The 17,192-nt window shown below is 38.4% G+C and overlaps 1 protein-coding gene across 1 annotated transcript in view; it reads right to left on the bottom strand.

Moving 5' to 3' along the window:
• Positions 1–17,192, bottom strand: part of INPP5F (inositol polyphosphate-5-phosphatase F) — a 92,313-nt gene that overhangs the window by 54,258 nt on the left and 20,863 nt on the right. Inside the window, exon 2 of the mRNA XM_005671507.4 lies at positions 15,236–15,316. Within this exon, the coding sequence (XP_005671564.1) occupies positions 15,236–15,316 (81 nt within the window). The remainder of the gene's footprint in view (positions 1–15,235; positions 15,317–17,192) is intronic.

The following is a 17,192-nucleotide window of genomic DNA, read 5'->3' as shown; positions in this document are numbered from 1 at the left end:
TTAACACTCCAAGTCAATTTTGAACCTAAGAGGCAGAACAATAGAATTTATCATTATATCCACATGCCAATAAATACTAACCTACGTGGTTACTACATACTCCGAAATTGCTAGTAATGTAATACTCGAATAACAAATATTTAGGAGTTCCCACTGTGGCACAGAGGATTAAGGATCCAGTGTTACTACAGCTGTGGCCTAGGTAGCAACAGAGGTTTGGATTTGACCCCTGGCCTAGGAACTTCCAGATGCCACAGATGCAGCCAAAAAAACAAAAAAACAAAAACAAAACCCAAACAAAAACAAAAATAAGTAACAAATATTTAAATTCTTAAAGTGCTTCTGCACATTATTCCTCTAAAAGCCTGGAGGAATTAAGGGGATAGGATTGGCAATATATACACTACTATGTATACAACAGGTAATTGGCAAGGTCCTGCTGCATAGCATAGAGAAATCTACTTAGTATTCTTTTTTTTGGTCTTTTTGCCATTTCTTGGGCTGCTTCCCATGGCATTATAGGGGTTCCCAGGCTAGGGGTCCAATCGGAGCTGTAGCCGCCAGCCTACGCCAGAGCCACAGCAACACAGGATCCAAGCCGCATCTGCAACCTACACCACAGCTCATGGCAACACCAGATCCTCAACCCACTGAGCAAGGCCAGGGATCGAACCCGCAACCTCATGGTTCCTAGTCGGATTCGTTAACCACTCAGCCACAACGGGAACTCCCTCTACTTAGTATTCTGTAATAACCTGAACGGGAAAAAATATGTGTGTGTATATTTATACACACACACACACGACTATAGATGTGTAACTGATTCACTGTGCTGTTCACCCGAAACTAATACAACATTATAAATCAACTATACTCTAATAAAATTTCTTAAATAAATTTTAAAAAATCTCTGAAAAGACTGTATTTGCAATGTGTTGGTATGAAGGAAAAAGAGAATTAGGAAAGGGAGTTCTAAGAGGCTCACCTTTCCTTTCTTCTGTGTCAAGCTGACAATTCTGACATTTCAAGTTGACAGTCTGAACTGATACTTTTAAGCCAAATGACGCATTGTTCATTTTATAGTTTGAGGTTTCATTGTATAGTTTGAGGTTTAGGTGCTTACAAATATGTCTGTATCTTTCTGGTGACTTGAACCTTTTGCTATTTTTGAAATGTGTATCTCTTTCTCTGCTTCTTGCCTTAAAGTCTGCTCTGATATTAACAGAGACACATCAGTTTCCAGTAGGTTAGCGTTTGCTTTTTTTTTCTATCCTTTTAACTTTCAACCGTCCTGCATATGGTATTTGTCTTGAAAGCAGGTTGTAGATGAATTTTATTGTTTTTCCAGTATGAAAAGGTTTGTTTTTTAATTAAGTCCATTCATACGTAATTGCTGATGTTTGTAAGAATCAATCTATCATGTTACCATTTTTCCCATCTGTTCTATATACTTACCTTTCTTCTTTTGGATTAAGTTTTTAAATTATTATTATTCCATTTCCCCATTTATTAGCTTTTTATAATCTTTTATTATTCTGTTAGTGGTTATACTGTAGGGTCTGACAACATGAACCCTCATTTACAAAAGTCTAATGTAAATTAGTACTCTTGCCAGTTCCTGGACAGTGAAAGGACCTTAGAACACCAGCCCTTTCTAGCTCCCTAATTATTACTGCTGTTGTCTTTTTTTCATTCCATGTTGATTTTAAACTGCATATGGAGCAAAATTTATTTAAATTTACCAACGCATTTACCCTTTCCGTGGAGCTTCCTATATCTCCACACTTCTATCTGGAATTATTTTCCCTTTACCTAAAGAACTTTCTTTAGTATTTCTTTCAGTGCAGATACTGCTGGTGACATATTCTCCGAATTTATCTCAAAATGTCTTTCTTTTTTTGTCCTTTTGCTATTTCTTGGGCCGCTCCAGCGGCATATGGAGGTTCCCAGGCTAGGGGTCGAGTCGGAGCTGTAGCCACCGGCCTGCGCCAGAGCCACAGCAACGAGGGATCCGAGCCACGTCTGCGACCTACACCACAGCTCACGGCAATGCCGGACCCTTAACCCACTGAGCAAGGGCAGGGATTGAACCCGAAACCTCATGGTTCCTAGTCGGATTCGTTAACCACTGCACCACGACAGGAACTCCAAAATGTCTTTCTTTTCCTTAATTTATAAAGGAAGGTATAAAATTCTAGACAGGCTCTTTGAAGATATCATTCCACTGTCTTCCAGCTTCCACTATTCCTATCAAGGTTTATTGAATGTCCTTGAATTTAATGTGTATTTTTTTCTTCAGCTACTTTAAGAGGTTTTCTGTCTTTAGTTTTCATCAGTTTTTTATCTTTCTCTCTTTTTTTTTTTAAGGGCCACAGGTGTGGCATATGGAAGTTCACAGGCTAGTGGGTTGAATCGGAGCTGCAGCTGCCGGCCTATACCACAGCCACAGCAATGCCAGATCCCAGCCACATCTGCAACCTACACCACAGCTCACAGCAACGCCAGATCCTTAACCCACTGAGCAGGGCCAGTACAGCATCTTCATGGATACTAGTTGGGTTCGTTACTGCTGAGCCACAATGGGAACTCCTAGTTTTCATCAGTTTTACTAGGAGGTGCCTAAGTGTATTTTTTTTTTTTATGTATTTTTTTACCTCGCAGTTCAAAGTACTTCTTGAAATTGTGATTTGTATTTATAGTTGGTTTTGGAAAATTCTTTTGCTATTACCTCTTCAAACATTGCTAGTCTACTGCTGTCAGAAACAATCTCTGATTAGTTTCTCTTGATTTCATTTTTTTAAATATATTAAGTATTTTTAAATGATTCACTATATATTAATACACTATACATGCTAAGAGAATCTAATAAATTTATCTTGGCTCATCTCAAGATAAATTATGTTCTAATTTGAAGGATCTTGCTTTTTTTGTAAACAAATCTTTGGTAGGAATTTAAAATCAGCTCAATGTGTGCATAAAACCTACTTCATTGATTCCTATTACATAAGCTATTAATTGGCCATTTAGTGCTTTTAAATGAATATGAGCATAAGTCTGTAGGTTTTATGCAAACTTATGTATGAATTTAAATTTCTACTAAAGGATAGATTTCTGGAGTTCCTCAGTGACCTAGCAGTTAAGGATTCAGCATTGTCACTGCTGTAGCTCAGGTTCCATCCCTGGCCAGGAATTTTCATATGCCATGGGAGCAGCCAAAAAAAGATACATAGTATGTTTAATATAATTTCTTGTTTTTAAAAAAATTATTGACTTTTATTAAAATTATATTATATTAAAATTAATGTAATGTCTGTTTTTTAAACTACAATAAAATATACTTTCTTTTCCTAATAAAAAAAGCATTATACATCTTTGAATATTCTTCAGGCAGCATTGTACATCATTGCACATTACAGAAGTAGAAATACAAGTAGTACTAGTATTTACCACACCAGTATTGTTTTTTTCACTGCCAGGTACCTATAGTGAAAAGAACATCACACTGGGCTTCTCAGTGACTAAAGAGTCAACTATTATTTGTTCATCTTCCAAACTAGTAGCTACTCAGTGTTTCTTGACCAGTCGCTCTGTTGCCTACCAAAGTTTCCTAAGTCTGGGTAAATAGAAAACTGACAATAACGCATAAGGAGAGCACCTAGGGCAAGAAGCACTTTTTTTTTTTTTTTTTCTTTTTAGGGCTGCATCTGTGGCATATGGAAGTTCCCTACTAGGGGTCTAGTCGGAGCTGCAGCCACTGGCCGACACCAAAGTCACAGCAATGCAGGAACTGAGCTGCATCTGCCATCTACACCACAGCCCACGGCAACACCAGATCCTTAATCCACTAGTGAGGCCAGGGATTGAACCCAAATCCTCATGGCTACTAGTCAGGTTCATTACCAAGCCACAAGAGGAATTCCAAAAGCCATTTTTAATAATGGGCTCCATTTCAAAGGTACCAAATAGTGGGATCAGAAGCATATTCAGCTTAACCTATGAATTTACACTCATCCTAATTATAAAATCCCTAATAATGACCTGCCATAAATGATATAATCTCTTATAGCCAATAAAAATATAGTCTTTCCTAAATACAGTAGTCCTAGAAAACTAGAGAAGTCTAGCTTATAAAGTATCAGTGGGCAAAATGAGTTTCTATATAAGAGTACATTTTCCAGATAACTATAGCTTATCTTCCTAAAGTGCTATTAAGTTCTTTCTTACATATTTATTTAAAACTTTACTACATGCTTTTCTGCTTTTTAAATCCCACCGTACTAAACATAATTGGGATTCTTATTCATAATGAAGGTTTACCATCATGAAGATAAATTACTGCTTTGAGGGGGGACCTAAGTATGCTTAAAGGTTGGAGGTGTCTGACTTCTCTGCATGAAGAGACCCAAGCCCACTGGATGTAAAAACCTGATAGCCAAAACAGTAAGTCAATTAAATGAATAACCATCATGTTCTGCTCTGGACAGCTGATACTGGCCATGTCTAAGTAAGTGAGAACTCACTATATTTACCAAGAATGTCCTTTCTTAAACACAATTAAGCCTGATAATAATCTGATTGTAATCACTTCAAAATATTCTATAAAATGTTCAATAAGGAGTTCCCGTCGTGGCGCAGTGGTTAACGAATCCGACTAGGAACCATGAGGTTGCGGGTTCGGTCCCTGCCCTTGCTCAGTGGGTTAACCATCCGGCGTTGCCGTGAGCTGTGTGGTGTAGGTTGCAGACGCGGCTCGGATCCCGCGTTGCTGTGGCTCTGGCGCAGGCCGGTGGCTACAGCTCCGATTCAGCCCCTGGCCTGGGAACCTACATATGCCGTGGGAGCGGCCCAAGAAATAGCAACAACAACAACAAAAAAAAAAAAAAAAAAAAAAAAAAAAGTTCAATAAGATAAAAAAAAGTTCAGTAAGAATATAAAGGAGGAAATAAATATAGAAAGGTCTTTATAGGTGGCTCAAATTTACAGTCAATCTCAACAAGCCTCTTCTCTTTATGGAGCTAAAAACTTTTACCATCGCTGCCATAGGAATCACTGAGGAAAAGAACTGGAGTTTAAGAACAAATTCATTTATAATGAGAAAATGGAATGATAGTGAAATAGAAGATGCAAGCTGCCTATGAAGTCTCTCTCTGCCTGAGGATATAAAGGTCTGCCAGTAAGTGATATGCTCAGAACTAGACAGCATGCTTGTCTGATGAGCCTTGGGAGAGCTCAGAACTGTGGGTCACCTTCACGTGTCCAGTTCAAGCACTGCTCCTGCTGGGGAGGTGGAACCATCTGCACCAAAGAAACTGCAGCTCAGATCAGGAACAAGGGAGATGATGGAAAATCTGAAGCAATGAAGTGATGGAGCAGACTAAGGGGAGCAAAGAGAGGAGGGAAGGGTCATTCAACACCTGGGTAACTGGGGAGAGAGTAAAAAGAAGAGACAAGCAAAAAAGAGTGAAGACAAAAATCCCAAAGAAAGGAACCTCTTGCACCACTTAGCAGCCTGCTTCCAAGGCCCAAAGCTATTAACAGAATAGGGCAGCCAAACTATGATTAAAGAATCTTTTAAGGATTAACCAGAAACCTAGTCACCAATGAAAACCTGACCTCCAAAATAAATATTTCTGAAACCCTCATTAAAAAAAAATGAATATAAAATGACTTTTAAAATTACGTTTTAGATTATTTTTTGGTAGACAGGTTATGTCATAAATAAAAGTTTCTTTAGAAGACGTCCCTCAAAGTAACTTCATTTTTTTTAACTCAATGACTTCTATTACATTTACAGTTGTACAATGATCATCACCAAAGTAACTTTAGTACATGAAAAAAAAAAATCACCTTTAAGTTCCCAAAAGGTAGATGTATTTAATTTTTTTAATTAAGATCAAATCAGAAGTGATGACAACAGGATACAAGAAAAGCTATCTTCTGACTTAAATATTTTCAATAGCTTTATTGAGATATAATTTATATGCCATTGTAAGTATACAAGTCAATGATTTTAATGAATGTATAGAGTTATGCAGCCCTCATCACAATGCCTACATGTTTTTATAATGCGAGTTGTCAGAAGACAATAAAATAATCTACTTCTCTCACAATGCAACTGTACACAGATAATTAAACTCAGATTTAAAGAGAAGTACTACCTAAAGGCTGTGCCAGAGAATCAGGCCTCCAGCAGAGGCTGAGAGCTCCTCCATAGGGACCCTGCTAGGCTTCTCTTCCCTTTTCTCCAGCACCCTTGAAGAGTGGGATTTTTAGAAAAGTACTAAAACAATGCTAGTGACACTCCATTCATTCATCACTGAAGTATAAAAATACTTCATGTCGTTGGTGTCATAGCAAAGTCTCCATAGATAGCAGCAGACTAAACTCACACTTTTAAAATCATATGCATGATATGTTTTACCATTTTAATGACTGAGATATCCCCACCACTTCAAAAGTGGAGAAACAGCAGATGGTGAGTACTATTTTAATGAATGAGAGCTGCTTGAGTGATTTGTATCTGTAGCTGTTCAATACTAGGAGTAGTAATTCACTTAATTACTAAACTAAGAACCTCAATTAATCAAGATTCTTGGCAATTTTCTCTTCAAACTCTTTCTGAATATATCATGGAAAAATACTTTTGATTTTTATATTCAGATATTTCTTACTCTAACGAGCTTATCCTCTTCTCAATCTTCAAAACACTATACCCAGGGCGTATGTTCCAGGACCCCCAGTGAATGCCTGAAACCACAGCCAGAACCAAACCCTCTATATACATTCTTTCTTGAATGTAGGGGCCATTACTGAGTAAAAATAATGGTTACTTGAACACAGCACTATGATACCTCAACAGCTGATTTGATAACTGAAACGGTTATGAAGTGACTAATGGGTGGGTCCTGTGTATCTACCAAAGCACGGACACGCTGGGCAAAAGAAGATTCACATTCCGGGCAGGAGGGAGCAGAACTGCGAGATTTCATCACACTACTCAGAAGAGCATGCAGTAAGACTCATGAAATGTTTATTTCTGGAATTTTCCATTTAATATTTTCAGACTATGGTTGATCACTGGTAACTGAAACTTTGGAAAGTAAAACTGCAGATAGAGGAGGACCACTGCAGATTTTAATTTAAAGAGCTTTGGTAAGCCAGTTAAAGCCTCCAGCCTCAGGCAATCTTTTCCTGGCTATCTGAGTGATGACAAGGCTCTCCCCGACATCACACCAAAGCAAATGGAGGAAACCCATCAATCGCAGGAGTCTTTCTGCACAGCTGCTTACTCCGCCAACAAGCATTCTTCCTTCAGGCTCCCACCCCTTGCCCTGGCCCTGTCCAGATTACCTTATTAATATTTCGGGCCTCAACTCAGACATCACTTCTGCAGGGATGTCTCCAGGACCCCCACCCCGACCCCCACCCATCAGGCCCCTCTGCCATGAGCTTTCAACATCCTATGTTTTTCTGCTGAAACTTATGTCTAATGATAAAACTCTGAACAAGTAATTAACGTCTAACTCTTGGATACGATTCTATGCTCCTGGAAGCTCCCTGCAGCCCCAGCACACAATCAGCACCCCATAAGTATCTGTTAAATAAATATCTGCTGAATATTTTTGGAAAGCTGCTGCACTACCTGTCTTGGAGCTTACCCCCCAGAGTGGGGGAGGCAGGACAAACAAACCAAAAAACTAACATGTAATTACCACTGTGGTAAGAATTTAACTATTATTCTTACTTCCTCTTGGATACTTCAAGAAATAGAAGACAATGATTTTACGTGGAGATTTTTACTTTCTGTTCATCTATTTAGCACATTACATGTCTCTTCTACTTTCTGTCCCTCCTCTTAATAAATCCCAACTGGTCAAACCGAAGTCAGACACCTTCAGGTTACTGGAGATAGACTACATTAGACCCTGGTTGAAAGTCTACCTGCCTGCAAATGTCTGGGAAAGAGGCTTTCTAACTATTTCTAAAATTTTTTTTCTAGGCACTAGGTTAAAAGAACAATTAGGGGGCAGAGCTTGCCAAAAGGAAGGGCAACTATCAGCAAAGGATACCGCAACCAAGTAATACTTTTAAATTCTTCCACCACCCATTTTTCTAAAGGGGTATATGGATTATGAAATATAAACTAATGCTACTAATATTTCACTTCTAAAAACATTACTTTTTATAATCCCCATGACGTAGTCTTTAAGTGAAAGGCTAATAACATTACAGTTTTAACAAACATTAATATTATTGGGAAAAACAGTCCAAGTTTAAAAATTTGTTCAAATTGTACAGTGAGAACTCAAGTGGTTCTCTAGTAAACTATCTGACATCTCTAAGTTACTTTAAAACTAAGGGAAAAAAAACCTGCCAGTATCTATTGAATCACTACTACTACTATCAGAAGCCATGCTACAAAAACAAAAACAAACAAACAAACAAAAAGTGGGAGTTCCCATCGTGGCGCAGTGGTCAACGAATCCGACTAGGAACTATGAGGTTGTGGGTTCGATCCCTGGCCTTGCTCAGTGGGTTCACGATCCGGCGTTGCCGTGAGCTGTGGTGTAGGTTGCAGACGTGGCTCGGATCCCTCGTTGCTGTGGCTCTGGCGTAGGCTGGCTACAGCTACAGCTCCGATTAGACCCCTAGCCTGGGAACCTCCCATATGCAGCGGGAGCAGCCCAAGAAATGGCAAAAAGACAAAAAAAAAAAAAAAAAAAAGAAGAAGAAGCCATGCTAAGCACTTCATGTGAATTTATTAAATCTTACAATAACTAAATCTAGGAGGTGTTATCATCTCTGTCTTATAGTCAGCAACTGAGGCTTGGATGAAGTAACCTGATCCAAGGCAATTGTGAGCTGATCTCAGGGTTGGTCCACCACTGGAGCCAACGCCTAGTCACTGAGACTTGGGGAAATGGCCTACCCACTGTGAAATAAAGGATCAGAAGCAATGGGGGAAATTCTCTTTGACATGCTTTTGTACCGAGTATTTCAGCGGACACAAGGTTGTCATAGGCTAAACTATGTCCCCTCAAAATTCACGTTAGAATCCGAATCCCCAGTGCTTCAGAATGCGACCCTATTTTAAAGAAAGGAGTCTTTAAAGATATAACTAATTTAGGATGAGGTCAATAGGATGGGCTCTAATCCAATATAACTGATGTCCTCATAAAAGGAAATTTGGAGACAGAAGCACACATAGAGAAGACAATGTAAAGGTGATGTGACAACACAGGGGGAAGATGGCCATCTACAAGCCAAAAAAGAGGCCTCAGAAGAAACCAACCCTGAAGGACTTTAAGCCTCCAGAACTGCAAGAAAGTAAATTTCTGTTTGAGGCCCCTATTCTCTGAAACTTTGCTGCGGTAGCCCTAGCAAACGAATCCAGTTCCTAAGTCACGACTGCTTACATCCCATGAGCCTGATGACAGTCATGGCTCACCCACGCTGCTTTTAGACTGTCAATGACAACTGTTCAAGTAAACTTATGTTCCCATCTCACTAGGCAAGAACAAAAATTCGTGCATTAATATGTAGAGAATAAGTAGGAGGGAAACAGGAGTGAGACAGAGTTTAAGTACATTTTACTCCCCTCATCTTCTACCCACAGAAGGTAAGATGCTCCAGTGGGAAAGTGCACATGGTGTAATTATCTCAGTTCTAACACACAGCAGGAGCACACTGCCCATTGGCCAAGCTGGTGGTGTGGCCAGAGCAAGAGCTTTAACGGGGCACAGTGAGGGAAAGCTATGAGGCCTGCCCTGGACAGAGGATGAACAAAGAGAGACAAGAAGAGTAAGATGGATGTTCAGAGGGCGAGGAACCGGGGGTGGAGTGACACACAGGGTGGGGTTGCAGTTCTCGAGTGGGTGAGGGAAATGAGAACAGCAGGGGGCCCATAAAAGATTTTCCTTTGCTTCCTCCCCACACCCTTTCTTAAAAGCCAAACCTTAGAAGTGATGTGACAAGACAAGAAAAAAGAAAAAAAAAAAAAAAAAAGGTACAGAGGTTAGAAAAGTGAAAACTGAGACACTTTCCTGTACTTCTTCACTTTTTAATTTTTTCTTTCTTTAGTTCAGTCAACTTCCCAATTCTCCTTCTTCTAAAATATCCTATATAATACGTACATACACTGCCTACCAACTTGTTTTGGGTCCAAAGAAAGGCACGTGGTACACGGAGGCAAAGTGCATGTAAAGAGGGGCCGACCACACAAGATGACCATGGGAAATGACCACACTTTTGCCACCTCCTAATGACTATTTTCACTGTATCAGACTTGTCAACCAGTAACATATTTGTACAATGCTTGTAGGAAATGACTTTGGGTTGTCTGCCAAGTACAAACAGTCCTGCTTAGAGTGGTGGGCATGTTTGAACTTGGTGACGAGGGAAGGCCCCTGGTTCAGGCTGAGCCGAAAAGAGCCTCTTCTCTAGGGGTCTGAACTAGATAGCTAGTCTTCAGGGGCTGTAGGGACCATCAGATGTTGGTTGGTTGGTTTGAGGACTGCAGCTGGTTTGAGGACCATATAAGGGCAGTAATTTTGCCCCACATACACAGAAACAAAGAAAGCCAAAAGAAGAATAGGAGCTGTGCAAGGAAAAGTGGTGGCCAGAGACCACCTGCCACAAAAGGTAATCTCAGATGCTGCACAAATCCATTTCTTGGTTTTATTGCCTTGAATTCCTAATAAAAATTTGTTTGCTGCATAAGCTGATAGTTTTGTATTTGCAACCAAAAGAATAAAACAGTGATAATTTACTAAGCACCTTTAGGTATATTATCTCATTTGAAACTCATAACACCCTAAGGGAAAAAGTGGGCAGTGATTTTTACCCTTGTTTTACAGTTTTGGAAGCAGAGGCTCAGAGGCATTGTGGCCCCAGTGAATCATTCTTTTGGGATGCAAACCCGTGTGAAGTCTCTTCCTATGTTGGTTCCAGGCTTGGCTGTGTGACCTCCTTTGACTAATGGGATATTAGCATACTCAGAGACACAAGCAGAGCTTGTGCAATGTACAGTTCCCTCATACATTGGAACCTGTCATCTTGGCACTGTGAAAGGATGTCCAGGGATCTAGGAGAGAGAGGACCCAAGGAGAGGCCTTGAGATGAGATACTTGAGCAGAGCTGCCACATGAAAGAAAACTGAGCAGCCCCAGGCAAACTCCCAGCTGAATGCTACCTCACAAATGCCCCCAGCCAACAGAAGAAAAGGGCAGAAGTGCTGTGTGGTCATAGAATCATGAGCTATTCCACACTGCTGTTTTAAGGCATTAACTTTTGGGGTTGCGTTATATAGCAAGAGATGACACAGATGTTATGTAACTGCTCTATCTCAAACCTAATAAATAAAGCTTGAATTCAGGTCTCTTGACTGATGCCTGTGATTTATTCACAGTTTCAAGATGTAACTGAAATTGGAGAAAAATAACTCAAAAGTTTCATACACTTCACTTAAACAATAGAAAATGAATTTTAGCTCAGAACATTCAACTGTGAAATTATCCTGTCAGCATATAAATGAATTAAAAATATACATATGTAAATGTGGACAGGTAGGAGGGTGTGACTAAAATACTTAGCATGTTACACAATATCTAAATGCTTTTCTCCTTTGTATGGAAAGAATTTAAAAGCTACCAAAGACAGAATTCAACAACGCTCACAGCAGTATTATTTCTAATGGCAAAAAAAAAAAAAAGACAAAAATTACCCAATGACAGCAAAGAACAAATTATGATATATACAAACAACAGTGAAAATAAGGAATTAGTTTCATATATCAGTTGGATAAATCTCAAAAGTATCAAGTTGGAGGGGGAGAAGTAAAAAAAAACAAAACAGTTTAATATCATTTACATACAAAATTTCTAAAACAAATCTTAGCAACAGATTGTTTGGGATACATATGTAAATAAAAGCAACAGTGAAGATCAAGGGACTATTAAGTATAGCATTCAAAATCCCAGGTTCTCTGGAAGGGAAAAAGCAGGAGGATACACTTAAAAAGCAGGGAGGGCTCCAAAGACGTGGGTCAAGTTTCATTCTTAATTTGGCTGGAAGAAAAATGTCTGTGTGTTTCACAGCAAACCATATTGCCTACCTGTGATAAATAGCTTTTTGTCTCTATAAAATATTCAATAAAAACAAATTTTAAAAAATAACCAAAGAATCTAGCAAAAGAAAATTAGACTGTCTCTGGCAATCTGTGCTTTATAATATCCAGGAATCAACCTAGCTTCCAAATACTCAATATTTTGTTCTAAGAGAAAAAAAAAGCACACTACAGAGACAGCTACTTTCCCATTTACATAGGAATAACTGTAAAGCTTCCTATAGCTCATAACATATTAAAATCAATACCAAGGGAAAAACAGATATTTAAATTTCATGCTTAAAATATTTCATTTGGTCCTTTTCATGACTTTTTGGGACCTGCCTATAAAACATCTACTTTCTCATGAATAAAATTCCCTCTAAAGCCAGGGCACAGGTGCCTGTCCTTCCAAGGGAGGACCTGGTGAATGACCTAGACCTTCCATCAATTTGTCTGTCCTGAATAGAGCCCCTGGAAAGGATGCACTCTGTGCTAACAGACTCACACTCTTCCCCGGCCAGAGCTGACCATCTCAGGAATGGACAGCAGACCCAATGCCAACCAGTCCTGGTCTGCCACCTGCCCACCTCCCTCTCCAGACTTATTCTCACTATCCTCTCCCTCAAAACTAGTACCGTATGTATTTCTTTCTATCAGAGCACTGACCACAATTAACAAATAATTATACATTTCAGTGATTACTCACTAAAGTCTGTCTTCCCTCCCAAACCGTCAACTCCATGAGGATGGGAATGGGTCAGTTTTTGCTCACTACTTTATTCCACCAAGTAGCACAATTCCTGACATACAGGCATTTAATAAGTTGTTGGTTTTTTTTTTTTTTAAAGAGGAAGAAAGGATTTTTATATTACGCCTCCCTTTCTCTAAGCTTTTTGGGCATACCTTAGAGATCCTGTAGGTTCAGTTCCATTCTATTGCAATGATGTATCGCATCAAAATGAATCACAGAATTTTTTTGTTTCTCACTGAATATAAAAGCTCTGTAAACTGTAGTCCTTTTCCTTTTCTTTCTTTTTTTGCTTTTTAGGGCCAAACCTGTGGCACATGGAAGTTCCCAGGCTAGGGGTCAAATTGGAGCTGCAGCTGCTGGCCTATGCCACAGCAACGCAGAATCCAAGCCACATCTACCATCAACACCACAGCTCATGGCAATGCCAGATACTTAACCCACTGAGCGAGGCCAGGGATGGAACCAGGTCCTCATAGATACTAGTCAGGTTCATTACTGCTGAGCCATGATGGGAACTCCAAACTGTAGTCTGTTAAGTGTGCAATAGCATTATGTCTTTAAAAAAATGTACAAACTTTAATTAAGAATACTTTCTTGCTGAATATGCAATGGAGAAAAGACACTCTCTCCAACAAGTGGTGATGGGAAAGCTAGACAGCCACATGTAAATCAGTGGAGTTAGAACACACCCTCATACCATACAAAAATAAACTCAAAATGGCTCAAAGACTTTAACATAACACCTGACACCATGAAACTCCTTGAAGAAAATACAGGTAAGACATTCTCTAACACAAATCATATCTATGTTCTCTTAGGTCAGTCTCCTAAGGCAATAGAAATAAAAGCAAAAATAAATAGGACCTAATCAAACTTGTAAGTTTTGTACAGCAAAGGAAACCATAAACAAACAAACAAAATAACCTATGGACTGGAAGAAAATATCTGCAAATGATGCGAGTGACAGGGCTTAATTTCCAATTATAAAAACAGCTTGTACAACTCAATAACAAAAACACTAAACAACCCAATTGAAAAATGGGCGGAAGATCTCAACAGACATTTCTCCAAAGAAGACATACAGATAGGCAACAGGCACATGATAAGATGCTCAACATTGCTAATTATTAGAGAAACGTAAATCAAAACTTCAATGAGGTACTACCTCATACCAGTCAGAATGGCCGTCATTAAAACTAATCTACAAATAACAAAACCTGGAGAGGGTGTGGAGAAAAAGGAACCCTCCTACACTGTTAGTGGGAATGTAAGTTAGTACAAGCTGTATGGAAAACAGTATGGAAGATGCTCAAAAAAACTAAAAATGGAACTGCCATATGATCCAGCAACCCCACTCCGGGGCATATATCCAGACAAAACTATAATTCAAAAAGATACATGCACTCCTATGTTCATAGCAACACTACTTACAGTAGCGAAGACATGGAAGTAAACTAAATGTCTACAGAGGGATGAATAGATAAAGACGTGTTATGTGTGTACACACACATGTGCATACACACACAATGAAATACTACTCAGCCATAAAAAAGAATGAAATAATGCCATTTTCAGCAACAAGGATGAACCTAGAGATTATCACACTAAGTGATATAAGTCAGAAAGAGAAAGACAAATACCAAAGGTGGCACAAATAAACTTATTTACAAAACAGAAAGGTCTCAAACAGAAAACAAATTTACAGTCATCAAAGGGGAAAGGGGGTCTGGAGGAATAAAGTAGGAGTTCAGGATTAGCAGATATAAACTACAATACATAAAACAGAAAAAACAACAAGGTCCTACTGAATAAATAGCACAGGGAGCTATAATCAACATCCTATAATAAACCATAATGGAAAAGGATATGAAAAAGAATAAACGGAATCATTTCGCTATACATCAGAAACTAACACACTGTAAATCAATTACACTTCAATTAAGAAAAACTTTCTTGCTAAGAAATGTTAACCATCATCTGAGCCTTCAGTGAGTCAATAGTAGTTAACATCAAAATTACTGATCACAGATCATCATAAAAAATATAATAAAGTTTGAAATATTGCAAGAATTACCAAAATGTGATAGAGACGTGAAGCGAGCAAATGCTGTTGGAAAAACAGCATCATAGATTTGTTTGACACAGGGTTGCCATAAACCTTCAATTTGTAAAAAACACAGTATCTATAAAAAAGCAATAAAATGTGATATGCCTGTATTTTTATTTCACTTATATGGAAATAGATCTACTTTGGGCCTACCCAAAATTAAGATAAAAGAATCAAAGCCATTACAGAATCTACATTTATCCTCAAAGAATAAAATGTCATAGAATGCCACATTAAATTTGACAAGTTTAAGGAGTTTACAGAAACATACCTGAATGAAGCTGAATTTTCCCAATAACACCTTCTACCAACCCCAAACAAATGGGATTCCAAGCGAGAAGTAGATCAGTAGCTAAAATAAAATAAGAAGTAATCATGAGATTCATGAGAAAATATTCATTGGAAAACATATTAAAACAGTATCTTTATATAGAAAACAACCTAGTAGTTACCAGTGGGGAGAGGGAAGGGGAGAGGGGAATGGGAGGAACAAACGGTGTAAGACAGGCTCAAGGATGTACTACTGTACAAGCAGAGAATATAACCAATATTTTGTAAAAACTGTAAATGCAACGTAACCTTTAAAAACTGCATAAAATTTTTATAAAAGAAATGTCACAGAAATGTCACAAGATGATCTTTAAAAAAGTATCTTTAGCAGTATACTTAAAGATGATCAACATCCCAAAACAGCAGTTATCAACACCCAACAGAATGCATTACTATCAAGCAATCTGCAGGAAAAAAAAAAAATTAAATCCGAGGCTTGAATAGAGTTTCTAACACAAGGACAACTATGGGGAGAGAGATAACTAACATTCTAAAACTCTACTCAGATGGGAGGCAGTACTTTGGCGCCCTGCAGTGGAGGAAGGAGGCTGGTACACTACAAGAGGGCAAACCACAGAAGTTATCCAGGATCCTATTGCCATGGCCAGTCCCTGATCCAAAGATAAGGCTTGAGATTACCACAGAGATGTTCACTTACTGGATCACACTCTGGAAAATACCCTTTCCCAAAGAAGCTATCACCAAGCAAAGAAATCCAGAAAACCACTGCTTTTGCGTGGGACTCCTATGGCAAAAATAATAGAAATTACTTCCATTTCTATTGAACACCTACTATGTGCTAGGCATCCTATCAGGGTTCCTCGTCCTGAACCACAGAACAAGACAATGATGTGGATGACAATTTCCTCAATTCTCTCAAGGATGGCACATAATTTGTACCATTCTAGACACACAGAAGAGAAGCTAATTCATCACACACAATGGATGCCTGAGGACATTAGGGCTTAATTCTCTTGTGGCTACAAAGGCTATTATGTCTATGGAAATAAAGGTAACATTAGAGATGGGTTCAACAGAAGGAAAACATCAGCAAGAATGAAAACAATATTTCTCTTAGCAGAAAATTAAAATCACATTTTAATTCTTTCTTACCATTTAAATTCTATTTTAATGAATTTTATAATCAATCTGTAACTCATGGGTAATTACAGAAGACTTAATAGTTTAGTCTCCAAATTCACTCGTTTTGATTATTGTTTCTTGAACATCTTTGTTGTTAATGATATATTCAATGGGAGGCAAAAAAACGCTGACTTCTCTGTTTTTAATACAAGAATTAAAGTAAAATAGGGAATTAACTTTTTCTAAAGGCTGTTATTATTTCTAATCCTGACAGCTCTTATGAGTTAGATATTAGAATCCCAATTCACAGATGAGGAGCTGGAGCCTTAGAAAAGGTGGCCATGTCACACAGTGGATCAAAGGCAGAGCTGCAATTCAAAGCCAGGTCTGCATGACTCATGGCCTGTACTCTTAACCATCCAACTTCGGTGCCTCCCTCAGAACCTATATATGGAACTAATCAATAAGACAGTATTTGCATTTTAAGTAACATGCATTCTTATTACAAAAGTAACACTGTAAAAATTGAAAAAAATAATTTGTCACTTTCATTCCACCACCTGGAGATACCATTATTTTGTTACATTTCAGGTCATATATTTGTGTGCATATCCAATTACAATATTGCCAAATAGCATTACATGCTAACTTTTTCCTTAGAATATTTCATGACCATTTTCTCACATTTTTTAAATTCTCTTCAAAATCATAATTTCATGGCTAATTTTCCACTTAAGGAAGCCCTTCCTTGATCTTGAGCATTTAAGTGATTTCCAGTTTTCCCCTCTTAATACTTCAATAACTGGTCAGAATGG

This window comes from Sus scrofa, chromosome 14 (assembly GCF_054392235.1).
Source record: "Sus scrofa isolate SSC_HxYL_T2T_F1_AM1 chromosome 14, Sscrofa_HxYL_maternal_Yorkshire_Landrace_v2.0, whole genome shotgun sequence".
NCBI lineage: Eukaryota > Metazoa > Chordata > Mammalia > Artiodactyla > Suidae > Sus > Sus scrofa.
Note: the sequence above shows the minus strand (reverse complement) of the source record. Positions and strands in the feature narration are given on the sequence as shown.